At 53.1% G+C, this 24032-nt stretch overlaps 1 protein-coding gene across 1 annotated transcript in view; it reads left to right on the top strand.

Annotated features, from left to right (window-relative positions):
• The window catches only part of LOC135507192 (huntingtin-like), a 190479-nt gene that overhangs the window by 69833 nt on the left and 96614 nt on the right, over positions 1 to 24032 (top strand). The window contains exons 34-40 of the mRNA XM_064926780.1: positions 2681 to 2842; positions 3081 to 3136; positions 3640 to 3788; positions 16865 to 17001; positions 17541 to 17657; positions 21470 to 21592; positions 22674 to 22975. Coding sequence (XP_064782852.1) covers positions 2681 to 2842; positions 3081 to 3136; positions 3640 to 3788; positions 16865 to 17001; positions 17541 to 17657; positions 21470 to 21592; positions 22674 to 22975 — 1046 coding nt within the window. The remainder of the gene's footprint in view (positions 1 to 2680; positions 2843 to 3080; positions 3137 to 3639; positions 3789 to 16864; positions 17002 to 17540; positions 17658 to 21469; positions 21593 to 22673; positions 22976 to 24032) is intronic.

The following is a 24032-nucleotide window of genomic DNA, read 5'->3' on the forward strand; positions in this document are numbered from 1 at the left end:
GATAACTCATCGTGACTGAGTGGTTAGATAACTCATGGTGACTCTGTGAGGTTAGATAACTCATGGTGACTGAGTGGTTAGATAACTCGTGGTGACTCTGAGCGGTTAGATAACTCATGGTGACTCTGAGCGGTTAGATAACTCATGGTGACTCTGAGCGGTTAGATAACTCATGGTGACTCTGAGTGGTTAGATACCTCATGGTGACTCTGAGCGGTTAGATAACTCATGGTGACTCTGAGCGGTTAGATAACTCATGGTGACTCTACGAGTGGTTAGATAACTCATGGTGACTGAGTGGTTAGATAACTCATGGTGACTGAGCGGTTAGATAACTCATGGTGACTCTGAGCGGTTAGATAACTCATGGTGACTCTGAGTGGTTAGATACCTCATGGTGACTCTACGAGCGGTTAGATAACTCATGGTGACTCTGAGCGGTTAGATAACTCATGGTGACTCTACGAGCGGTTAGATGACTCATGGTGACTCTGAGCGGTTAGATAACTCATGGTGACTCTGAGCGGTTAGATACCTCATGGTGACTCTGAGTGGTTAGATACCTCATGGTGACTCTGAGCGGTTAGATAACTCATGGTGACTCTGAGCGGTTAGATAACTCATGGTGACTCTGAGCGGTTAGATAACTCATCGTGACTGAGTGGTTAGATAACTCATGGTGACTCTGTGAGGTTAGATAACTCATGGTGACTGAGTGGTTAGATAACTCATGGTGACTCTGAGCGGTTAGATAACTCATGGTGACTCTGAGCGGTTAGATAACTCATGGTGACTCTGAGCGGTTAGATAACTCACTGACTCTATGAGCGGTTAGATAACTCATGGTTACTCTGAGCGGTTAGATAACTCATGGTGACTCTGAGCGGTTAGATAACTTACTGACTCAATGAGCGGTTAGATACCTCATGGTGACTCTACGAGCGGTTAGATGACTCATGGTGACTCTGAGCGGTTAGATAACTCATGGTGACTCTGAGCGGTTAGATAACTCATGGTGACTCTGAGCGGTTAGATAACTCATGGTGACTCTGAGCGGTTAGATAACTCATGGTGACTCTGAGTGGTTAGATAACTCATGGTGACTCTGAGCGGTTAGATAACTCATGGTGACTCTGAGCGGTTAGATAACTCATGGTGACTCTACGAGCGGTTAGATAACTCATGGTGACTCTGAGCGGTTAGATAACTCATGGTGACTCTGAGCGGTTAGATAACTCATGGTGACTCTGCGAGTGGTTAGATAACTCATGGTGACTCTACGAGTGGTTCGATAACTCATGGTGACTCTGAGCGGTTAGATACCTCATGGTGACTCTGAGTGGTTAGATACCTCATGGTGACTCTGCGAGTGGTTAGATGACTCATGGTGACTCTGAGCGGTTAGATAACTCATGGTGACTCTGAGTGGTTAGATAACTCATGGTGACTCTGAGCGGTTAGATAACTCATGGTGACTCTGAGCGGTTAGATAACTCATGTTGACTCTGAGCGGTTAGATACCTCATGGTGACTCTGAGCGGTTAGATACCTCATGTTGACTCTGAGCGGTTAGATACCTCATGGTGACTCTGAGCGGTTAGATACCTCATGTTGACTCTGAGCGGTTAGATAACTCATGGTGACTCTGAGCGGTTAGATAACTCATGGTGACTCTGAGCGGTTAGATAACTCATGGTGACTCTGAGCGGTTAGATAACTCATGGTGACTCTGAGTGGTTAGATAACTCATGGTCACTCTACGAGCGGTTAGATAACTCATGGTCACTCTACGAGCGGTTAGATAACTCATGGTCACTCTACGAGCGGTTAGATAACTCATGGTGACTCTGAGCGGTTAGATAACTCATGTTGACTCTGAGCGGTTAGATAACTCATGATGACTCTGAGCGGTTAGATAACTCATGATCACTATGAGCGGTTAGATAACTCATGATGACTCTGAGCGGTTAGATAACTCATGGTGACTCTGAGCGGTTAGATAACTCGTGGTGACTCTGAGCGGTTAGATAACTCGTGGTGACTCTGAGCGGTTAGATAACTCGTGGTGACTCTGAGCGGTTAGATAACTCGTGGTGACTCTGAGCGGTTAGATAACTCATGGTGACTCTGAGCGGTTAGATACCTCATGGTGACTCTGAGCGGTTAGATAACTCATGGTGACTCTGAGCGGTTAGATAACTCATGGTGACTCTGAGCGGTTAGATAACTCATGGTGACTCTGAGCGGTTAGATAACTCATGGTGACTCTGAGCGGTTCGATAACTCATGGTGACTCTGAGCGGTTAGATAACTCATGGTGACTCTGAGCGGTTAGATAACTCACTGACTCTATGAGCGGTTAGATAACTCATGGTGACTCTGAGCGGTTAGATAACTCATGGTGACTCTGAGCGGTTAGATAACTCATGGTGACTCTGAGCGGTTAGATAACTCATGGTGACTCTACGAATACGTTCATTGATTGATTGTTTTTCAGAATGTGATCCACAGCCGTCTGGTTGTAAATGTAAATGGACTGATTGATTAATCGACTGACTGATTAATTTATATATTGATCAATTGTCTTCCAGAATGCGATCCACATCTGTCTGTCTGTAACAACAAATATTGGTTGATTGATTGACTGACTTAATAAATGTATCGATCGATTGTCTTCCAGAATGCCATCCACAACCACATTCGTCTGTTTGAACCTCTAGTGATCAAGGCTCTGAAACTGTACACCACCTCCACCTCTGTGGCGCTGCAGAGACAGGTCCTAGACCTGCTGGCGCAGCTGGTACAGCTACGAGTCAACTACTGTCTGCTGGACTCAGACCAGGTTAGAATACACACACACACACACACACACACACAGAGCGTTTACACAGGCAGACTAATTGTGATTTATTAATTTTTTTTGGTCTTTTGACCAATCAGATTAGCTATGAAACAGATCGGATGTGTTTTAAGATTTCCACCAATTAGTGGACGGAAAGATCTGAATTGTTCTGCCTGTGTGAACGCTGCCTTATTGACACACGGACGGGTGTGGTTGTAACCTCGTCTCTCTGTTCCAGGTGTTCATAGGTTTTGTATTGAAGCAGTTTGAGTACATTGAGGTGGGACAGTTCAGGTAAGACCTTCATCACCTTTTGACCAAGACCCCCCAAAAAAGGGCTTGTCTGATTTCTACACTATTTAAGTTACTTCCTGTTCTCATTGTATGATCGTGTCCATCCAAAAAGGGCCTGATTTCTACACTTTAAATTGAGCATGTTGTCTGATGTTCTCTCTCTCTTTGTCTCTCTCTCTCTTTGTCTCTCTCTCTCTGTATCTCTATTTTTGTCTCACTCTCTCTCTCTGTCTCTCTCTGTCTCTCTCTGTCTCTCTCTCTCTGTCTGTCTCTCTCTGTCTCTCTCTCTCTGTATCTCTATTTTTGTCTCACTCTCTCTCTCTGTCTCTCTCTGTCTCTCTCTGTCTCTCTCTGTCTCTCTCTGTCTCTCTCTGTCTCTCTCTGTCTCTCCCTGTCTCTCTCTCTCTCTCTCTCTCTCTGTCTCTCTCTGTCTCTCTCTCTCTTTCTCTCTCTCTTTCTCTCTCTCTCTCTTTCTCTCTCTCTCTCTCTCTCTCTCTATCCAGAGATTCGGAGGCGATCGTCCCCAACATATTCTTCTTCCTGGTTCTGTTGTCGTACGAGCGGTACCACTCCAAACAGATCATCAGCATCCCGAAGATCATTCAACTGTGTGATGGCATCATGGCTAGTGGGAGGAAGGCTGTCACCCATGGTAGGAGCACACACAGAGCCGATACACTGACCACATGACCATGTTGTGTTACAGAATAATATTGGATCCAGGTCTCACTGGTGGTTGATGAGGATGTGGGTCGTTCTCCTCCTTGTCTGACTGGGTCTTTCTCCTCCATCTTCTTGTCTGACTGGGTCTTTCTCCTCGTCTGACTGGGTCTGTCTCCTCCTTGTCTGACTGGGTCTGTCTCCTCCTTGTCTGACTGGGTCTGTCTCCTTCTTGTCTGACTGGGTCTTTCTCCTCCTTGTCTGACTGGGTCTGTCTCCTCCTTGTCTGACTGGGTCTGTCTCCTCCTTGTCTGACTGGGTCTGTCTCCTCCTTGTCTGACTGGGTCTTTCTCCTCCTTGTCTGACTGGGTCTGTCTCCTCCTTGTCTGACTGGGTCTTTCTCCTCCTTGTCTGACTGGGTCTGTCTCCTCCATCTTCTTGTCTGACTGGGTCTGTCTCCTCCTTGTCTGACAGGGTCTGTCTCCTCCTTGTCTGACTGGGTCTTTCTCCTCCTTGTCTGACTGGGTCTGTCTCCTCCTTGTCTGACTGGGTCTGTCTCCTCCTTGTCTGACTGGGTCTGTCTCCTCCGTCTTCTTGTCTGACTGGGTCTGTCTCCTCCGTCTTCTTGTCTGACTGGGTCTTTCTCCTCCTTGTCTGACTGGGTCTTTCTCCTCCTTGTCTGACTGGGTCTTTTTCCTCCTTGTCTGACTGGGTCTTTCTCCTCCTTGTCTGACTGGGTCTTTCTCCTCCTTGTCTGACTGGGTCTGTCTCCTCCTTGTCTAGCTGGGTCTTTCTCCTCCTTGTCTGACTGGGTCTTTCTCCTCCTTGTCTGACTGGGTCTTTCTCCTTCTTGTCTGACTGGGTCTTTCTCCTTCTTGTCTGACTGGGTCTTTCTCCTCCTTGTCTGACTGGGTCTGTCTCCTCCGTCTTCTTGTCTGGCTGGGTCTTTCTCCTTCTTGTCTGACTGGGTCTGTCTCCTCCCCTCTTCTTGTCTGGCTGGGTCTTTCTCTTCCTTGTCTGACTGGGTCTGTCTCCTTCTTGTCTGACTGGGTCTGTCTCCTTCTTGTCTGACTGGGTCTGTCTCCTTCTTGTCTGACTGGGTCTGTCTCCTCCCCTCTTCTTGTCTGACAGGGTCTTTCTCCTCTTTGTCTGACTGGGTCTTTCTCCTCCTTGTCTGACTGGGTCTGTCTCCTCCCCTCTTCTTGTCTGACAGGGTCTTTCTCCTCTTTGTCTGACTGGGTCTTTCTCCTCCTTGTCTGACTGGGTCTGTCTCCTCCCCTCTTCTTGTCTGACTGGGTCTTTCTCCTCCTTGTCTGACTGGGTCTGTCTCCTCCGTCTTCTTGTCTGACTGGGTCTTTCTCCTCCTTGTCTGACTGGGTCTGTCTCCTCCTTGTCTGACTGGGTCTTTCTCCTTCTTGTCTGACTGGGTCTTTCTCCTCCTTGTCTGACTGGGTCTGTCTCCTCCCCTCTTCTTGTCTGACTGGGTCTTTCTCCTCCTTGTCTGACTGGGTCTGTCTCCTCCGTCTTCTTGTCTGACTGGGTCTTCCTCTTCCTTGTCTGACTGGGTCTGTCTCCTCCTTGTCTGACTGGGTCTGTCTCCTCGTCTGACTGGGTCTCTCTCCTCCTTGTCTAACTGAGTCTGTCTCCTCCTTGTCTGACTGGGTCTGTCTCCTCCTTGTCTGACTGGGTCTGTCTCCTCCTTGTCTGACTGGGTCTGTCTCCTCCCCTCTTCTTGTCTTGCTGGGTCTCTCTCCTCCTTGTCTAACTGAGTCTGTCTCCTCCTTGTCTGACTGGGTCTGTCTCCTCCTTGTCTGACTGGGTCTGTCTCCTCCTTGTCTGACTGGGTCTGTCTCCTCCCCTCTTCTTGTCTGGCTGGGTCTTTCTCCTTCTTGTCTGACTGGGTCTGTCTCCTTCTCGTCTGACTGGGTCTGTCTCCTCCCCTCTTCTTGTCTGACTGGGTCTTTCTCCTTCTTGTCTGACTGGGTCTGTCTCCTTCTTGTCTGACTGGGTCTGTCTCCTCCTTGTCTGACTGGGTCTGTCTCCTCCGTCTTCTTGTCTGGCTGGGTCTTTCTCCTTCTTGTCTGACTGGGTCTGTCTCCTCCCCTCTTCTTGTCTGGCTGGGTCTTTCTCTTCCTTGTCTGACTGGGTCTGTCTCCTTCTTGTCTGACTGGGTCTTTCTCCTTCTTGTCTGACTGGGTCTGTCTCCTCCCCTCTTCTTGTCTGGCTGGGTCTTTCTCTTCCTTGTCTGACTGGGTCTGTCTCCTTCTTGTCTGACTGGGTCTGTTTCCTTCTTGTCTGACTGGGTCTGTCTCCTTCTTGTCTGACTGGGTCTGTCTCCTTCTTTTCTGACTGGGTCTATCTCCTCCTCCGTCTTCTTGTCTGACTGGGTCTTTCTCCTCTTTGTCTGACTGGGTCTTTCTCCTCCTTGTCTGACTGGGTCTGTCTCCTCCCCTCTTCTTGTCTGGCTGGGTCTTTCTCCTTCTTGTCTGGCTGGGTCTTTCTCCTTCTTGTCTGACTGGGTCTGTCTCCTCCGTCTTCTTGTCTGACTGGGTCTGTCTCCTTCTTGTCTGACTGGGTCTGTCTCCTTCTTGTCTGACTGGGTCTGTCTCCTTCTTGTCTGACTGGGTCTGTCTCCTCCTTGTCTGACTGGGTCTGTCTCCTCCGTCTTCTTGTCTGGCTGGGTCTTTCTCCTTCTTGTCTGACTGGGTCTGTCTCCTTCTTGTCTGACTGGGTCTTTCTCCTCCTTGTCTGACTGGGTCTGTCTCCTCCCCTCTTCTTGTCTGGCTCTGTCTTTCTCTTCCTTGTCTGACTGTGTCTGTCTCCTTCTTGTCTGACTGGGTCTGTCTCCTCCTTGTCTGACTGGGTCTTTCTCCTCCTTGTCTGACTGGGTCTTTCTCCTTCTTGTCTGACTGGGTCTGTCTCCTCCGTCTTCTTGTCTGACTGGGTCTTTCTCCTCCTTGTCTGACTGGGTCTTTCTCCTCCTTGTCTGACTGGGTCTTTCTCCTCCTTGTCTGACTGGGTCTGTCTCCTCCGTCTTCTTGTCTGACTGGGTCTGTCTCCTCCTTGTCTGACTGGGTCTTTCTCCTTCTTGTCTGACTGGGTCTGTCTCCTTCTTGTCTGACTGGGTCTGTCTCCTCCGTTTTCTTGTCTTGCTGGGTCTTTCTCTTCCTTGTCTGACTGGGTCTGTCTCCTCCTTGTCTGACTGGGTCTTTCTCCTCCTTGTCTGACTGGGTCTGTCTCCTCCTTGTCTGACTGGGTCTCTCTCCTCCTTGTCTGACTGGGTCTGTCTCCTCCCCTCTTCTTGTCTGGCTGGGTCTTTCTCCTTCTTGTCTGACTGGGTCTGTCTCCTTCTCGTCTGACTGGGTCTGTCTCCTCCCCTCTTCTTGTCTGGCTGGGTCTTTCTCCTTCTTGTCTGACTGGGTCTGTCTCCTTCTTGTCTGACTGGGTCTGTCTCCTCCTTGTCTGACTGGGTCTGTCTCCTCCGTCTTCTTGTCTGGCTGGGTCTTTCTCCTTCTTGTCTGACTGGGTCTGTCTCCTCCCCTCTTCTTGTCTGACTGGGTCTGTCTCCTTCTTGTCTGACTGGGTCTTTCTCCTCCTTGTCTGACTGGGTCTGTCTCCTCCTTGTCTGACTGGGTCTTTCTCCTTCTTGTCTGACTGGGTCTGTCTCCTCCGTCTTCTTGTCTGACTGGGTCTTTCTCCTCCTTGTCTGACTGGGTCTTTCTCCTCCTTGTCTGACTGGGTCTTTCTCCTCCTTGTCTGACTGGGTCTGTCTCCTCCGTCTTCTTGTCTGACTGGGTCTTTCTCCTCCTTGTCTGACTGGGTCTGTCTCCTCCTTGTCTGACTGGGTCTTTCTCCTCCTTGTCTGACTGGGTCTTTCTCCTTCTTGTCTGACTGGGTCTTTCTCCTTCTTGTCTGACTGGGTCTGTCTCCTCCGTTTTCTTGTCTTGCTGGGTCTTTCTCTTCCTTGTCTGACTGGGTCTGTCTCCTCCTTGTCTGACTGGGTCTGTCTCCTCCTTGTCTGACTGGGTCTCTCTCCTCCTTGTCTAACTGAGTCTGTCTCCTCCTTGTCTGACTGGGTCTTTCTCCTCCTTGTCTGACTGGGTCTGTCTCCTCCCCTTCTCTTGTCTGGCTGGGTCTTTCTCCTTCTTGTCTGACTGGGTCTGTCTCCTTCTCGTCTGACTGGGTCTGTCTCCTTCTTTTCTGACTGGGTCTGTCTCCTCCTTGTCTGACTGGGTCTGTCTCCTTCTTGTCTGACTGGGTCTGTCTCCTTCTTGTCTGACTGGGTCTGTCTCCTCCTTGTCTGACTGGGTCTGTCTCCTCCTTGTCTGACTGGGTCTGTCTCCTCCTTGTCTGACTGGGTCTGTCTCCTTCTTGTCTGACTGGGTCTGTCTCCTTCTTGTCTGACTGGGTCTGTCTCCTCCGTTTTCTTGTCTTGCTGGGTCTTTCTCTTCCTTGTCTGACTGGGTCTGTCTCCTCCTTGTCTGACTGGGTCTGTCTCCTCCTTGTCTGACTGGGTCTCTCTCCTCCTTGTCTGACTGGGTCTGTCTCCTCCTTGTCTGACTGGGTCTGTCTCCTCCTTGTCTGACTGGGTCTGTCTCCTTCTTGTCTGACTGGGTCTGTCTCCTTCTTGTCTGACTGGGTCTGTCTCCTCCGTTTTCTTGTCTTGCTGGGTCTTTCTCTTCCTTGTCTGACTGGGTCTGTCTCCTCCTTGTCTGACTGGGTCTGTCTCCTCCTTGTCTGGCTGGGTCTTTCTCCTTCTTGTCTGACTGGGTCTGTCTCCTTCTCGTCTGACTGGGTCTGTCTCCTCCCCTCTTCTTGTCTGGCTGGGTCTTTCTCCTTCTTGTCTGACTGGGTCTGTCTCCTTCTTGTCTGACTGGGTCTGTCTCCTCCTTGTCTGACTGGGTCTGTCTCCTCCGTCTTCTTGTCTGGCTGGGTCTTTCTCCTTCTTGTCTGACTGGGTCTGTCTCCTCCCCTCTTCTTGTCTGACTGGGTCTGTCTCCTTCTTGTCTGACTGGGTCTTTCTCCTTCTTGTCTGACTGGGTCTTTCTCCTTCTTGTCTGACTGGGTCTGTCTCCTCCTTGTCTGACTGGGTCTGTCTCCTCCTTGTCTGACTGGGTCTTTCTCCTCCTTGTCTGACTGGGTCTGTCTCCTCCGTCTTCTTGTCTGACTGGGTCTGTCTCCTCCTTGTCTGACTGGGTCTGTCTCCTCCTTGTCTGACTGGGTCTCTCTCCTCCTTGTCTGACTGGGTCTGTCTCCTCCCCTCTTCTTGTCTGGCTGGGTCTTTCTCCTTCTTGTCTGACTGGGTCTGTCTCCTTCTCGTCTGACTGGGTCTGTCTCCTCCCCTCTTCTTGTCTGGCTGGGTCTTTCTCCTTCTTGTCTGACTGGGTCTGTCTCCTTCTTGTCTGACTGGGTCTGTCTCCTCCTTGTCTGACTGGGTCTGTCTCCTCCGTCTTCTTGTCTGGCTGGGTCTTTCTCCTTCTTGTCTGACTGGGTCTGTCTCCTCCCCTCTTCTTGTCTGACTGGGTCTGTCTCCTTCTTGTCTGACTGGGTCTTTCTCCTCCTTGTCTGACTGGGTCTGTCTCCTCCTTGTCTGACTGGGTCTTTCTCCTTCTTGTCTGACTGGGTCTGTCTCCTCCGTCTTCTTGTCTGACTGGGTCTTTCTCCTCCTTGTCTGACTGGGTCTTTCTCCTCCTTGTCTGACTGGGTCTTTCTCCTCCTTGTCTGACTGGGTCTGTCTCCTCCGTCTTCTTGTCTGACTGGGTCTTTCTCCTCCTTGTCTGACTGGGTCTGTCTCCTCCTTGTCTGACTGGGTCTTTCTCCTCCTTGTCTGACTGGGTCTTTCTCCTTCTTGTCTGACTGGGTCTTTCTCCTTCTTGTCTGACTGGGTCTGTCTCCTCCGTTTTCTTGTCTTGCTGGGTCTTTCTCTTCCTTGTCTGACTGGGTCTGTCTCCTCCTTGTCTGACTGGGTCTGTCTCCTCCTTGTCTGACTGGGTCTCTCTCCTCCTTGTCTAACTGAGTCTGTCTCCTCCTTGTCTGACTGGGTCTTTCTCCTCCTTGTCTGACTGGGTCTGTCTCCTCCCCTCTTCTTGTCTGGCTGGGTCTGTCTCCTTCTCGTCTGACTGGGTCTGTCTCCTTCTTTTCTGACTGGGTCTGTCTCCTCCTTGTCTGACTGGGTCTGTCTCCTTCTTGTCTGACTGGGTCTGTCTCCTTCTTGTCTGACTGGGTCTGTCTCCTCCTTGTCTGACTGGGTCTGTCTCCTCCTTGTCTGACTGGGTCTGTCTCCTCCTTGTCTGACTGGGTCTGTCTCCTTCTTGTCTGACTGGGTCTGTCTCCTTCTTGTCTGACTGGGTCTGTCTCCTCCGTTTTCTTGTCTTGCTGGGTCTTTCTCTTCCTTGTCTGACTGGGTCTGTCTCCTCCTTGTCTGACTGGGTCTGTCTCCTCCTTGTCTGACTGGGTCTGTCTCCTCCTTGTCTGACTGGGTCTGTCTCCTCCCCTCTTCTTGTCTGGCTGGGTCTTTCTCCTTCTTGTCTGACTGGGTCTCTCTCCTTCTCGTCTGACTGGGTCTGTCTCCTCCCCTCTTCTTGTCTGGCTGGGTCTTTCTCCTTCTTGTCTGACTGGGTCTGTCTCCTTCTTGTCTGACTGGGTCTGTCTCCTCCTTGTCTGACTGGGTCTGTCTCCTCCGTCTTCTTGTCTGGCTGGGTCTTTCTCCTTCTTGTCTGACTGGGTCTGTCTCCTCCCCTCTTCTTGTCTGACTGGGTCTGTCTCCTTCTTGTCTGACTGGGTCTTTCTCCTTCTTGTCTGACTGGGTCTTTCTCCTTCTTGTCTGACTGGGTCTGTCTCCTCCTTGTCTGACTGGGTCTGTCTCCTCCTTGTCTGACTGGGTCTTTCTCCTTCTTGTCTGACTGGGTCTGTCTCCTCCGTCTTCTTGTCTGACTGGGTCTTTCTCCTCCTTGTCTGACTGGGTCTTTCTCCTCCTTGTCTGACTGGGTCTGTCTCCTCCGTCTTCTTGTCTGACTGGGTCTTTCTCCTCCTTGTCTGACTGGGTCTGTCTCCTCCTTGTCTGACTGGGTCTGTCTCCTCCGTTTTCTTGTCTTGCTGGGTCTTTCTCTTCCTTGTCTGACTGGGTCTGTCTCCTCCTTGTCTGACTGGGTCTGTCTCCTCCTTGTCTGACTGGGTCTCTCTCCTCCTTGTCTAACTGAGTCTGTCTCCTCCTTGTCTGACTGGGTCTTTCTCCTCCTTGTCTGACTGGGTCTGTCTCCTCCCCTCTTCTTGTCTGGCTGGGTCTTTCTCCTTCTTGTCTGACTGGGTCTTTCTCCTTCTCGTCTGACTGGGTCTGTCTCCTTCTTTTCTGACTGGGTCTGTCTCCTCCTTGTCTGACTGTGTCTGTCTCCTTCTTGTCTGACTGGGTCTGTCTCCTCCTTGTCTGACTGGGTCTGTCTCCTCCGTCTTCTTGTCTGGCTGGGTCTTTCTCCTTCTTGTCTGACTGGGTCTGTCTCCTTCGTGTCTGACTGGGTCTTTCTCCTCCTTGTCTGACTGGGTCTGTCTCCTCCCCTCTTCTTGTCTGGCTCTGTCTTTCTCTTCCTTGTCTGACTGTGTCTCTCTCCTTCTTGTCTGACTGTGTCTGTCTCCTTCTTGTCTGACTGGGTCTGTCTCCTTCTTGTCTGACTGGGTCTGTCTCCTCCTTGTCTGACTGGGTCTTTCTCCTCCTTGTCTGACTGGGTCTGTCTCCTCCCCTCTTCTTGTCTGGCTCTGTCTTTCTCTTCCTTGTCTGACTGTGTCTGTCTCCTTCTTGTCTGACTGTGTCTGTCTCCTTCTTGTCTGACTGGGTCTGTCTCCTTCTTGTCTGACTGGGTCTGTCTCCTCCCCTCTTCTTGTCTGGCTCTGTCTTTCTCTTCCTTGTCTGACTGTGTCTGTCTCCTTCTTGTCTGACTGTGTCTGTCTCCTTCTTGTCTGACTGGGTCTGTCTCCTTGTCTGACTGGGTCTGTCTCCTCCTTGTCTGACTGGGTCTTTCTCCTCCTTGTCTGACTGGGTCTTTCTCCTCCTTGTCTGACTGGGTCTTTCTCCTCCGTCTTCTTGTCTTGCTGGGTCTTTCTCTTCCTTGTCTGACTGGGTCTGTCTCCTCCTTGTCTGACTGGGTCTGTCTCCTCCTTGTCTGACTGGGTCTCTCTCCTCCTTGTCTGACTGGGTCTGTCTCCTCCTTGTCTGACTGGGTCTGTCTCCTCCCCTCTTCTTGTCTGGCTGGGTCTTTCTCCTTCTTGTCTGACTGGGTCTGTCTCCTTCTCGTCTGACTGGGTCTGTCTCCTCCCCTCTTCTTGTCTGGCTGGGTCTTTCTCCTTCTTGTCTGACTGGGTCTGTCTCCTTCTTGTCTGACTGGGTCTGTCTCCTCCTTGTCTGACTGGGTCTGTCTCCTCCGTCTTCTTGTCTGGCTGGGTCTTTCTCCTTCTTGTCTGACTGGGTCTGTCTCCTCCCCTCTTCTTGTCTGACTGGGTCTGTCTCCTTCTTGTCTGACTGGGTCTTTCTCCTTCTTGTCTGACTGGGTCTTTCTCCTTCTTGTCTGACTGGGTCTGTCTCCTCCTTGTCTGACTGGGTCTGTCTCCTCCTTGTCTGACTGGGTCTTTCTCCTCCTTGTCTGACTGGGTCTGTCTCCTCCGTCTTCTTGTCTGACTGGGTCTGTCTCCTCCTTGTCTGACTGGGTCTGTCTCCTCCTTGTCTGACTGGGTCTCTCTCCTCCTTGTCTGACTGGGTCTGTCTCCTCCCCTCTTCTTGTCTGGCTGGGTCTTTCTCCTTCTTGTCTGACTGGGTCTGTCTCCTTCTCGTCTGACTGGGTCTGTCTCCTCCCCTCTTCTTGTCTGGCTGGGTCTTTCTCCTTCTTGTCTGACTGGGTCTGTCTCCTTCTTGTCTGACTGGGTCTGTCTCCTCCTTGTCTGACTGGGTCTGTCTCCTCCGTCTTCTTGTCTGGCTGGGTCTTTCTCCTTCTTGTCTGACTGGGTCTGTCTCCTCCCCTCTTCTTGTCTGACTGGGTCTGTCTCCTTCTTGTCTGACTGGGTCTTTCTCCTCCTTGTCTGACTGGGTCTGTCTCCTCCTTGTCTGACTGGGTCTTTCTCCTTCTTGTCTGACTGGGTCTGTCTCCTCCGTCTTCTTGTCTGACTGGGTCTTTCTCCTCCTTGTCTGACTGGGTCTTTCTCCTCCTTGTCTGACTGGGTCTTTCTCCTCCTTGTCTGACTTGGTCTGTCTCCTCCGTCTTCTTGTCTGACTGGGTCTTTCTCCTCCTTGTCTGACTGGGTCTGTCTCCTCCTTGTCTGACTGGGTCTTTCTCCTCCTTGTCTGACTGGGTCTTTCTCCTTCTTGTCTGACTGGGTCTTTCTCCTTCTTGTCTGACTGGGTCTGTCTCCTCCGTTTTCTTGTCTTGCTGGGTCTTTCTCTTCCTTGTCTGACTGGGTCTGTCTCCTCCTTGTCTGACTGGGTCTGTCTCCTCCTTGTCTGACTGGGTCTCTCTCCTCCTTGTCTAACTGAGTCTGTCTCCTCCTTGTCTGACTGGGTCTTTCTCCTCCTTGTCTGACTGGGTCTGTCTCCTCCCCTCTTCTTGTCTGGCTGGGTCTTTCTCCTTCTTGTCTGACTGGGTCTTTCTCCTTCTCGTCTGACTGGGTCTGTCTCCTTCTTTTCTGACTGGGTCTGTCTCCTCCTTGTCTGACTGGGTCTGTCTCCTTCTTGTCTGACTGGGTCTGTCTCCTTCTTGTCTGACTGGGTCTGTCTCCTCCTTGTCTGACTGGGTCTGTCTCCTCCTTGTCTGACTGGGTCTGTCTCCTCCTTGTCTGACTGGGTCTGTCTCCTTCTTGTCTGACTGGGTCTGTCTCCTTCTTGTCTGACTGGGTCTGTCTCCTCCGTTTTCTTGTCTTGCTGGGTCTTTCTCTTCCTTGTCTGACTGGGTCTGTCTCCTCCTTGTCTGACTGGGTCTGTCTCCTCCTTGTCTCACTGGGTCTCTCTCCTCCTTGTCTGACTGGGTCTGTCTCCTCCTTGTCTGACTGGGTCTGTCTCCTCCCCTCTTCTTGTCTGGCTGGGTCTTTCTCCTTCTTGTCTGACTGGGTCTCTCTCCTTCTCGTCTGACTGGGTCTGTCTCCTCCCCTCTTCTTGTCTGGCTGGGTCTTTCTCCTTCTTGTCTGACTGGGTCTGTCTCCTTCTTGTCTGACTGGGTCTGTCTCCTCCTTGTCTGACTGGGTCTGTCTCCTCCGTCTTCTTGTCTGGCTGGGTCTTTCTCCTTCTTGTCTGACTGGGTCTGTCTCCTCCCCTCTTCTTGTCTGACTGGGTCTGTCTCCTTCTTGTCTGACTGGGTCTTTCTCCTTCTTGTCTGACTGGGTCTTTCTCCTTCTTGTCTGACTGGGTCTGTCTCCTCCTTGTCTGACTGGGTCTGTCTCCTCCTTGTCTGACTGGGTCTTTCTCCTTCTTGTCTGACTGGGTCTTTCTCCTCCGTCTTCTTGTCTGACTGGGTCTGTCTCCTCCGTCTTCTTGTCTGACTGGGTCTGTCTCCTCCGTCTTCTTGTCTGACTGGGTCTTTCTCCTCCTTGTCTGACTGGGTCTTTCTCCTCCTTGTCTGACTGGGTCTGTCTCCTCCGTCTTCTTGTCTGACTGGGTCTTTCTCCTCCTTGTCTGACTGGGTCTGTCTCCTCCTTGTCTGACTGGGTCTGTCTCCTCCGTTTTCTTGTCTTGCTGGGTCTTTCTCTTCCTTGTCTGACTGGGTCTGTCTCCTCCTTGTCTGACTGGGTCTGTCTCCTCCTTGTCTGACTGGGTCTCTCTCCTCCTTGTCTAACTGAGTCTGTCTCCTCCTTGTCTGACTGGGTCTTTCTCCTCCTTGTCTGACTGGGTCTGTCTCCTCCCCTCTTCTTGTCTGGCTGGGTCTTTCTCCTTCTTGTCTGACTGGGTCTTTCTCCTTCTCGTCTGACTGGGTCTGTCTCCTTCTTTTCTGACTGGGTCTGTCTCCTCCTTGTCTGACTGTGTCTGTCTCCTTCTTGTCTGACTGGGTCTGTCTCCTCCTTGTCTGACTGGGTCTGTCTCCTCCGTCTTCTTGTCTGGCTGGGTCTTTCTCCTTCTTGTCTGACTGGGTCTGTCTCCTTCTTGTCTGACTGTGTCTGTCTCCTTCTTGTCTGACTGGGTCTGTCTCCTTCTTGTCTGACTGGGTCTGTCTCCTCCCCTCTTCTTGTCTGGCTCTGTCTTTCTCTTCCTTGTCTGACTGTGTCTGTCTCCTTCTTGTCTGACTGTGTCTGTCTCCTTCTTGTCTGACTGGGTCTGTCTCCTTCTTGTCTGACTGGGTCTGTCTCCTCCTTGTCTGACTGGGTCTTTCTCCTCCTTGTCTGACTGGGTCTTTCTCCTCCTTGTCTGACTGGGTCTTTCTCCTCCGTCTTCTTGTCTGACTGGGTCTTTCTCCTCCTTGTCTGACTGGGTCTGTCTCCTCCTTGTCTGACTGGGTCTTTCTCCTTCTTGTCTGACTGGGTCTTTCTCCTTCTTGTCTGACTGGGTTTGTCTCCTCCGTTTTCTTGTCTTGCTGGGTCTTTCTCTTCCTTGTCTGACTGGGTCTGTCTCCTCCTTGTCTGACTGGGTCTGTCTCCTCCTTGTCTGACTGGGTCTCTCTCCTCCTTGTCTAACTGAGTCTGTCTCCTCCTTGTCTGACTGGGTCTTTCTCCTTCTCGTCTGACTGGGTCTGTCTCCTCCCCTCTTCTTGTCTGACTGGGTCTTTCTCCTTCTTGTCTGACTGGGTCTGTCTCCTTCTTGTCTGACTGGGTCTGTCTCCTCCTTGTCTGACTGGGTCTGTCTCCTCCTTGTCTGACTGGGTCTTTCTCCTTCTTGTCTGACTGGGTCTGTCTCCTCCGTCTTCTTGTCTGATTGGGTCTTTCTCCTCCTTGTCTGACTGGGTCTTTCTCCTCCTTGTCTGACTGGGTCTTTCTCCTCCTTGTCTGACTGGGTCTGTCTCCTCCGTCTTCTTGTCTGACTGGGTCTGTCTCCTCCTTGTCTGACTGGGTCTTTCTCCTTCTTGTCTGACTGGGTCTTTCTCCTTCTTGTCTGATTGGGTCTGTCTCCTCCGTTTTCTTGTCTTGCTGGGTCTTTCTCCTTCTTGTCTGACTGGGTCTTTCTCCTTCTTGTCTGACTGGGTCTGTCTCCTCCGTTTTCTTGTCTTGCTGGGTCTTTCTCTTCCTTGTCTGACTGGGTCTGTCTCCTCCTTGTCTGACTGGGTCTGTCTCCTCCCCTCTTCTTGTCTGGCTGGGTCTTTCTCCTTCTTGTCTGACTGGGTCTGTCTCCTTCTCGTCTGACTGGGTCTGTCTCCTCCCCTCTTCTTGTCTGACTGGGTCTTTCTCCTCCTTGTCTGACTGGGTCTGTCTCCTCCGTCTTCTTGTCTGACTGGGTCTTTCTCCTTCTTGTCTGACTGGGTCTGTCTCCTTCTCCTCTGACTGGGTCTGTCTCCTCCCCTCTTCTTGTCTGACTGGGTCTTTCTCCTCCTTGTCTGACTGGTTCTGTCTCCTCCGTCTTCTTGTCTGACTGTGTCTTTCTCCTTCTTGTCTGACTGGGTCTTTCTCCTCCTTGTCTGACTGGGTCTTTCTCCTTCTTGTCTGACTGGGTCTGTCTCCTTCTCCTCTGACTGGGTCTGTCTCCTCCCCTCTTCTTGTCTGACTGGGTCTTTCTCCTCCTTGTCTGACTGGGTCTGTCTCCTCCGTCTTCTTGTCTGACTGGGTCTTTCTCCTCCTTGTCTGACTGGGTCTGTCTCCTCCCCTCTTCTTGTCTGACTGGGTCTTTCTCCTCCTTGTCTGACTGGGTCTCTCTCCTCCTTGTCTGACTGGGTCTCTCTCCTCCTTGTCTGACTGGGTCTCTCTCCTCCTTGTCTGACTGGGTCTCTCTCCTCCTTGTCTGACTGGGTCTCTCTCCTCCTTGTCTGACTGGGTCTGTCTCCTTCTCCTCTGACTGGGTCTCTCTCCTCCTTGTCTGACTGGGTCTCTCTCCTCCTTGTCTGACTGGGTCTCTCTCCTCCTTGTCTGACTGGGCCTGTCTCCTTCTCCTCTGACTGGGTCTCTCTCCCCATACAGCCATCCCAGCCCTGCAGCCTATAGTCCATGACCTGTTTGTTCTGAGGGGCTCCAACAAGGCTGACGCTGGGAAGGAGCTGGACACCCAGAAAGAGGTGGTGGTCTCCATGCTGCTGAGACTCATACAGTACCACCAGGTAAACACACTCTGGAACCATGATACCGTGGTACTTTTGGAACCATGGAACCTTTGTACTTTGGAACCTTTGTGCTTTGGAACCTTTTGTGCTTTGGAACCTTTTGTGCTTTGGAACCTTTGTGCTTTGGAACCTTTGTGCTTTGGAACCTTTGTGCTTTGGAACCTTTGCGCTTTGGAACCTTTGCGCTTTGGAACCTTTGCGCTTTGGAACCTTTGCGCTTTGGAACCTTTGTGCTTTGGAACCTTTGTGCTTTGGAACCTTTGTGCTTTGGATTCTTGGTACTTTGGATTCTTGGTACTTTGGATTCTTGGTACTTTGGATTCTTGGTACTTTGGATTCTTGGTACTTTGGATTCTTTGTACTTTGGAACGTTTGTACTTTGGATTCTTGGTACTTTGGAACGTTTGTACTTTGGAGTCTTTGTACTTTGGAATCTTTGTACTTTGGAACCATTAAAATATTTGAACCATGCAACCATTACAACCATGTAACATTTTCACCTTTGTGACCTTTGACCTCTGTGTGTCTGTGTCTAGGTGCTGGAGATGTTCATCCTGGTCCTCCAGCAGTGTCACAAGGAGAACGAGGACAAGTGGAAGAGACTGTCCAGACAGATCGCTGACATCATACTGCCCATGATAGGAAAACAACAGGTACGACCACAGTGAGAGAGACGGAGAGCTTGTAAACTTATTTCAAATTATTCCTGTACTGCCTGTTCCTAACACAGGACCTGAGGTGGTGTTATAGCAACACAGGACCTGAGGTAGCGTCACAGGACCTGAGGTAGTGTCATGGTAACACAGGACCTGAGGTAGCAACACAGGACCTGAGGTGGTGTCATGGTAACACAGGACCTGAGGTAGTGTCATGGTAACACAGGACCTGAGGTAGCAACACAGGACCTGAGGTAGTGTCATGGTAACACAGGACCTGAGGTAGCAACACAGGACCTGAGGTGGTGTCATGGTAACACAGGACCTGAGGTAGCAACACAGGACCTGAGGTGGTGTCATAGCAACACAGACCTGAGGTAGCAACACAGGACCTGAGGTGGTGTCATAGCAACACAGGACCTGAGGTAGCAACACAGGACCTGAGGTAGTGTCATAGCAACACAGACCTGAGGTAGCAACACAGGACCTGAGGTGGTGTCATAGCAACACAGGACCTGAGGTAGCAACACAGGACCTGAGGTAGTGTCATAGCAACACAGACCTGAGGTAGCAACACAGGACCTGAGGTGGTGTCATAGCAACACAGGACCTGAGGTAGCAACACAGGACCTGAGGTGGTGTCATAGCAACACAGGACCTGAGGTAGCAACACAGGACCTGAGGTGGTGTCATAGCAACACAGGACCTGAGGTAGTGTCATGGTAACACAGGACCTGAGGTAGTGTCACAGGACCTGAGGTAGTGTCATGGTAACACAGGACCTGAGGTAGCAACACAGGACCTGAGGTGGTGTCATAGCAACACAGGACCTGAGGTAGTGTCATGGTAACACAGGACCTGAGGTAGTGTCACAGGACCTGAGGTAGTGTCATGGTAACACAGGACCTGAGGTAGCAACACAGGACCTGAGGTGGTGTCATGGTAACACAGGACCTGAGGTAGCAACACAGGACCTGAGGTGGTGTCATAGCAACACAGACCTGAGGTAGCAACACAGGACCTGAGGTGGTGTCATAGCAACACAGGACCTGAGGTAGCAACACAGGACCTGAGGTAGTGTCATAGCAACACAGACCTGAGGTAGCAACACAGGACCTGAGGTGGTGTCATAGCAACACAGGACCTGAGGTAGCAACACAGGACCTGAGGTAGTGTCATAGCAACACTGGACCTGAGGTTAGCGACACTGGACCTGAGGTTAGCGACACTGGACCTGAGGTTAGCGACACTGGACCTGAGGTTAGCGACACTGGACCTGAGGTTAGCGACACTGGACCTGAGGTTAGCGACACGGGACCTGAGGTTAGCGACACTGGACCTGAGGTTAGCGACACTGGACCTGAGGTTAGCGACACTGGACCTGAGGTTAGCGACACTGGACCTGAGGTTAGCGACACGGGACCTGAGGTTAGCGACACTGGACCTGAGGTTAGCGACACTGGACCTGAGGTTAGCGACACTGGACCTGAGGTTAGCGACACTGGACCTGAGGTTAGCGACACTGGACCCGAGGTTAGCGACACGGGACCCGAGGTTAGCGACACGGGACCCGAGGTTAGCGACACTGGACCCGAGGTTAGCGACACGGGACCCGAGGTTAGCGACACGGGACCCGAGGTTAGCGACACTGGACCTGAGGTAGCAACACAGGACCTGAGGTTAGCGACACGGGACCTGAGGTTAGCGACACGGGACCCGAGGTTAGCGACACAGGACCCGAGGTTAGCGACACGGGACCCGAGGGTAGCGACACGGGACCTGAGGGTAGCAAGACGGGACCTGAGGTTAGCGACACGGGACCTGAGGTTAGCGACACGGGACCTGAGGTTAGCGACACTGGACCTGAGGTTAGCGACACTGGACCTGAGGTTAGCGACACTGGACCTGAGGTTAGCGACACTGGACCTGAGGTTAGCGACACTGGACCTGAGGTTAGCGACACAGGACCTGAGGTAGCAACACGGGACCTGAGGTAGCAACACGGGACCTGAGGTTAGCGACACGGGACCTGAGGTTAGCGACACTGGACCTGAGGTTAGCGACACTGGACCTGAGGTTAGCGACACTGGACCTGAGGTTAGCGACACTGGACCTGAGGTTAGCGACACTGGACCTGAGGTTAGCGACACTGGACCTGAGGTTAGCGACACTGGACCTGAGGTTAGCGACACTGGACCTGAGGTTAGCGACACGGGACCTGAGGTAGCGACACTGGACCTGAGGTTAGCGACACTGGACCTGAGGTTAGCGACACGGGACCTGAGGTTAGCGACACGGGACCTGAGGTTAGCGACACGGGACCTGAGGTTAGCGACACGGGACCTGAGGTTAGCGACACGGGACCTGAGGTTAGCGACACTGGACCCGAGGTTAGCGTCACTGGACCCGAGGTTAGCGACACGGGACCCGAGGTTAGCGACACTGGACCTGAGGTAGCGACACGGGACCTGAGGTTAGCGACACGGGACCTGAGGTAGCGACACGGGACCTGAGGTTAGCGACACGGGACCTGAGGTTAGCGACACGGGACCTGAGGTAGCAAGACGGGACCTGAGGTTAGCGACACTGGACCTGAGGTAGCAAGACGGGACCTGAGGTTAGCGACACTGGACCTGAGGTAGCGACACGGGACCTGAGGTTAGCGACACAGGACCTGAGGTAGCGACACAGGACCTGAGGTAGCGACACTGGACCTGAGGTAGCGACACGGGACCTGAGGTTAGCGACACAGGACCTGAGGTAGCGACACAGGACCTGAGGTTAGCGACACTGGACCTGAGGTAGCGACACGGGACCTGAGGTTAGCGACACAGGACCTGAGGTAGCGACACAGGACCTGAGGTTAGCGACACTGGACCTGAGGTAGCAAGACGGGACCTGAGGTAGCGACACGGGACCTGAGGTTAGCGACACTGGACCTGAGGTTAGCGACACTGGACCTGAGGTTAGCGACACGGGACCTGAGGGTAGCGACACGGGACCTGAGGTTAGCGACACGGGACCTGAGGTTAGCGACACTGGACCTGAGGTTAGCGACACGGGACCTGAGGTTAGCGACACTGGACCTGAGGTTAGCGACACGGGACCTGAGGGTAGCGACACTGGACCCGAGGTTAGCGACACGGGACCCGAGGTTAGCGACACGGGACCCGAGGTTAGCGACACGGGACCCGAGGTTAGCGACACGGGACCCGAGGTTAGCGACACGGGACCCGAGGTTAGCGACACGGGACCCGAGGTTAGCAAGACGGGACCCGAGGTTAGCAAGACGGGACCCGAGGTTAGCAAGACGGGACCCGAGGTTAGCAAGACGGGACCCGAGGTTAGCAAGACGGGACCCGAGGTTAGCAAGACGGGACCCGAGGTTAGCAAGACGGGACCCGAGGTTAGCGACACGGGACCCGAGGTTAGCGACACGGGACCCGAGGTTAGCGACACTGGACCCGAGGTTAGCGACACGGGACCCGAGGTTAGCGACACGGGACCCGAGGTTAGCGACACGGGACCCGAGGTTAGCGACACGGAACCCGAGGTTAGCAAGACGGGACCCGAGGTTAGCAAGACGGGACCCGAGGTTAGCAAGACGGGACCCGAGGTTAGCAAGACGGGACCCGAGGTTAGCAAGACGGGACCCGAGGTTAGCAAGACGGGACCCGAGGTTAGCAAGACGGGACCCGAGGTTAGCAAGACGGGACCCGAGGTAGTGTCATGGTAACACGGGGCCTGAGGTAGTGTCATGGTAACACGGGACCTGAGGTAGTGTCTACTGACTGAGTGTTCTGTCCTAGATGCACCTGGACTCCCCTGAGGCTCTGGGGGTGTTGAACACTCTGTTTGAGACGGTCGCTCCCTCCTCTCTCCGCCCGGTTGATATGCTGCTGAAGGGAATGTTCACTACACCTGCTACCATGGTGAGACACACGGAATTTGAGCTTTTTGGATAATTCAATTGTTGCCAGGTCTTTACTGAGGCTAACTCTCTCTCTCTCTCTCTCTCCACCCCCCCTCTCTCACTCTCTCCACCCCCCTCCTCCCTCCCCCCAACCTCTCTCCTCCTCTCTCTCCCCCTCTCTCCTCCCTCCCTCCCTCCCTCCCTCCCCCTCTCCCTCCCTCCCTCCCCCTCTCTCCCTCCCTCCCCCTCCTCCCTCCCTCCCCCCCTCCTCCTCCCTCCCTCCCTCCCTCCCTCTCCTCCCCTCCCTCCCTCCCTCCTCCCCCCCCTCTCCCTCCCTCCCCTCCCTCCCTCCCTCCCCCTCTCCTCCCTCTCCCTCCCTCCCCCCTCCCTCCTCCTCCCTCCCCCCCCTCCCCTCCCTCTCTCCTCCCTCCCTCCCTCCCCCTCCCTCCCCCCTCTCCTCCCTCTCTCCTCCCTCCCTCCCTCCCTCCCTCCCTCCTCCCTCCCTCCCTCCCTCCTCCCTCCCCCCTCCCCTCTCCCTCCCCCCCTCCCTCCCCCCTCCCTCCCCCCCTCTCCTCCCCTCCCTCTCTCCCTCCCTCCCCCTCCCTCCCTCCCTCCCTCCTCCCTCCCTCCTCCCTCCCTCCCTCCCTCTCCTCCCTCCCCCTCCCTCCCTCCTCCCTCCCTCCCTCCCTCTCTCCCCTCTCTCTCCTCCCTCCCCCCCCCTCCTCTCTCTCCCTCCCTCCCTCTCTCCTCCCTCCTCCTCTCTCCTCCTCCTCTCTCCTCCCTCCTCCTCCCCCCTCTCTCCCTCCCTCCTCCTCCCTCCTCCCTCCCTCCCTCCTCCTCCTCCTCCCTCCCTCCTCCCTCTCTCCTCCCTCCCTCCTCCCTCCCTCCCCCTCCCTCCCTCCCTCCCTCCTCCCCCCTCCTCTCCCCTCCCTCCTCTCTCCCCTCCCTCCCCTCCTCCTCCCTCCTCCCCTCCCCCTCCCTCCCTCCCTCCTCCTCCCTCCTCCCTCCCCCTCTCCTCCTCCTCTCCCTCCTCCCTCCCCTCCCTCCCTCCCTCCCTCCCTCTCTCCTCCCTCTCTCCTCCCTCTCTCCCCCCTCCCCAGGCTAATGTCAACACAGTTCAGCTGTGGGTGTCAGGTGTCTTGGCTGTCCTCAGAGTTCTCATCTCTCAGTCCACTGAAGACATAATTCTCTCACGTGTCCACGAGCTCTCCCTCTCTCCTCCCTCCCTCTCCCTCTCTCCTCCCTCCCTCTCTCCTCTCCTCCTCTCCTGTCCCACCATCCGACATCTCCGCGACGACAGCAGCCTCTCGTCGCCACCGCCTCTGGCGCCCCCGGCGACTGTCGCCCCCGACAACCAGGAGGCCAACGGAGAGCGGGTGCTGCCGGAGGAGACGTTTGCCAGGTGAGTGCAGGATCGGGTCTTCACGGTTGCTCTGTGGCTATTATGGCACACACTTTTAGGGGTCAAAGTTGACTCTTGATCATTTAGGAATATGAGAGAGCGCGATATTTAAAAAATTGGCAACCTCACTTTAAAAATAAGTAGCCACCCTTTTTTGCCTTGATGACAGCTTTGCACAGCTTTTGGCATTCTCTCAACCAGCTTCACCTGGAATGCTTTTCCAACAGTCTTGAAGGAGTTCCCACATATGCTGAGCACTTGTTGGCTGCTTTTCCTTCACTCAAACCATCTCATTTATGTTGAGGTCGGGTGATTGTTGAGGCCAGGTCATCTGATGCAGCACTCCATCACTCTCCTTCTCGGTCAAATAGTCCTTACACAGCCTGGAGGTGTGTTTTGGGTCATTGTCCTGTTGAAAAAACAAATGATAGTCCCACTAAGTGCAAACCTGATGGGATGGCGTATCACTGCAGAATGCTGTGGTAGCCATGCTGGTTAAGTGGGCCTTGAACTCTAAATAAACCACAGACAGTGTTACAAAGCACCCCCACACCATCACACCTCCTCCTCCATGCTTCACGGTGGGAACCACACATGTGGAGATCATCCATTCACCTAGTCTACGTCTCACAGAGACACAGCGGTTGGAAACAAAAATCTCACATTTGTACTCATCAGACCAAAGGACTGATTTCTACCAGTCTAATGTCCATGTCTTGTGTTTTCTTGGCCCAAGCCAGTCTCTTCTTCTTCTTCTTCTAGGAACAGTGGGTTAACTGCCTGTTCAGGGGCAGAACGACAGATTTTGTACCTTGTCAGCTCGGGGGTTTGAACTTGCAACCTTCCGGTTACTAGTCCAACGCTCTAACCACTAGGCTACCCTGCCACCTCTACACTCTAACCACTAGGCTACCCTGCCACCTCTACACTCTAACCACTAGGCTACCTGCCCCCTCTACACTCTAACCACTAGGCTACCTGCCTCCTCTACACTCTAACCACTAGGCTACCTGCCCCCTCTACACTCTAACCACTAGGCTACCTGCCCCCTCTACAC

This window comes from Oncorhynchus masou, chromosome 20 (assembly GCF_036934945.1).
Source record: "Oncorhynchus masou masou isolate Uvic2021 chromosome 20, UVic_Omas_1.1, whole genome shotgun sequence".
NCBI classification, from domain to species: domain Eukaryota; kingdom Metazoa; phylum Chordata; class Actinopteri; order Salmoniformes; family Salmonidae; genus Oncorhynchus; species Oncorhynchus masou.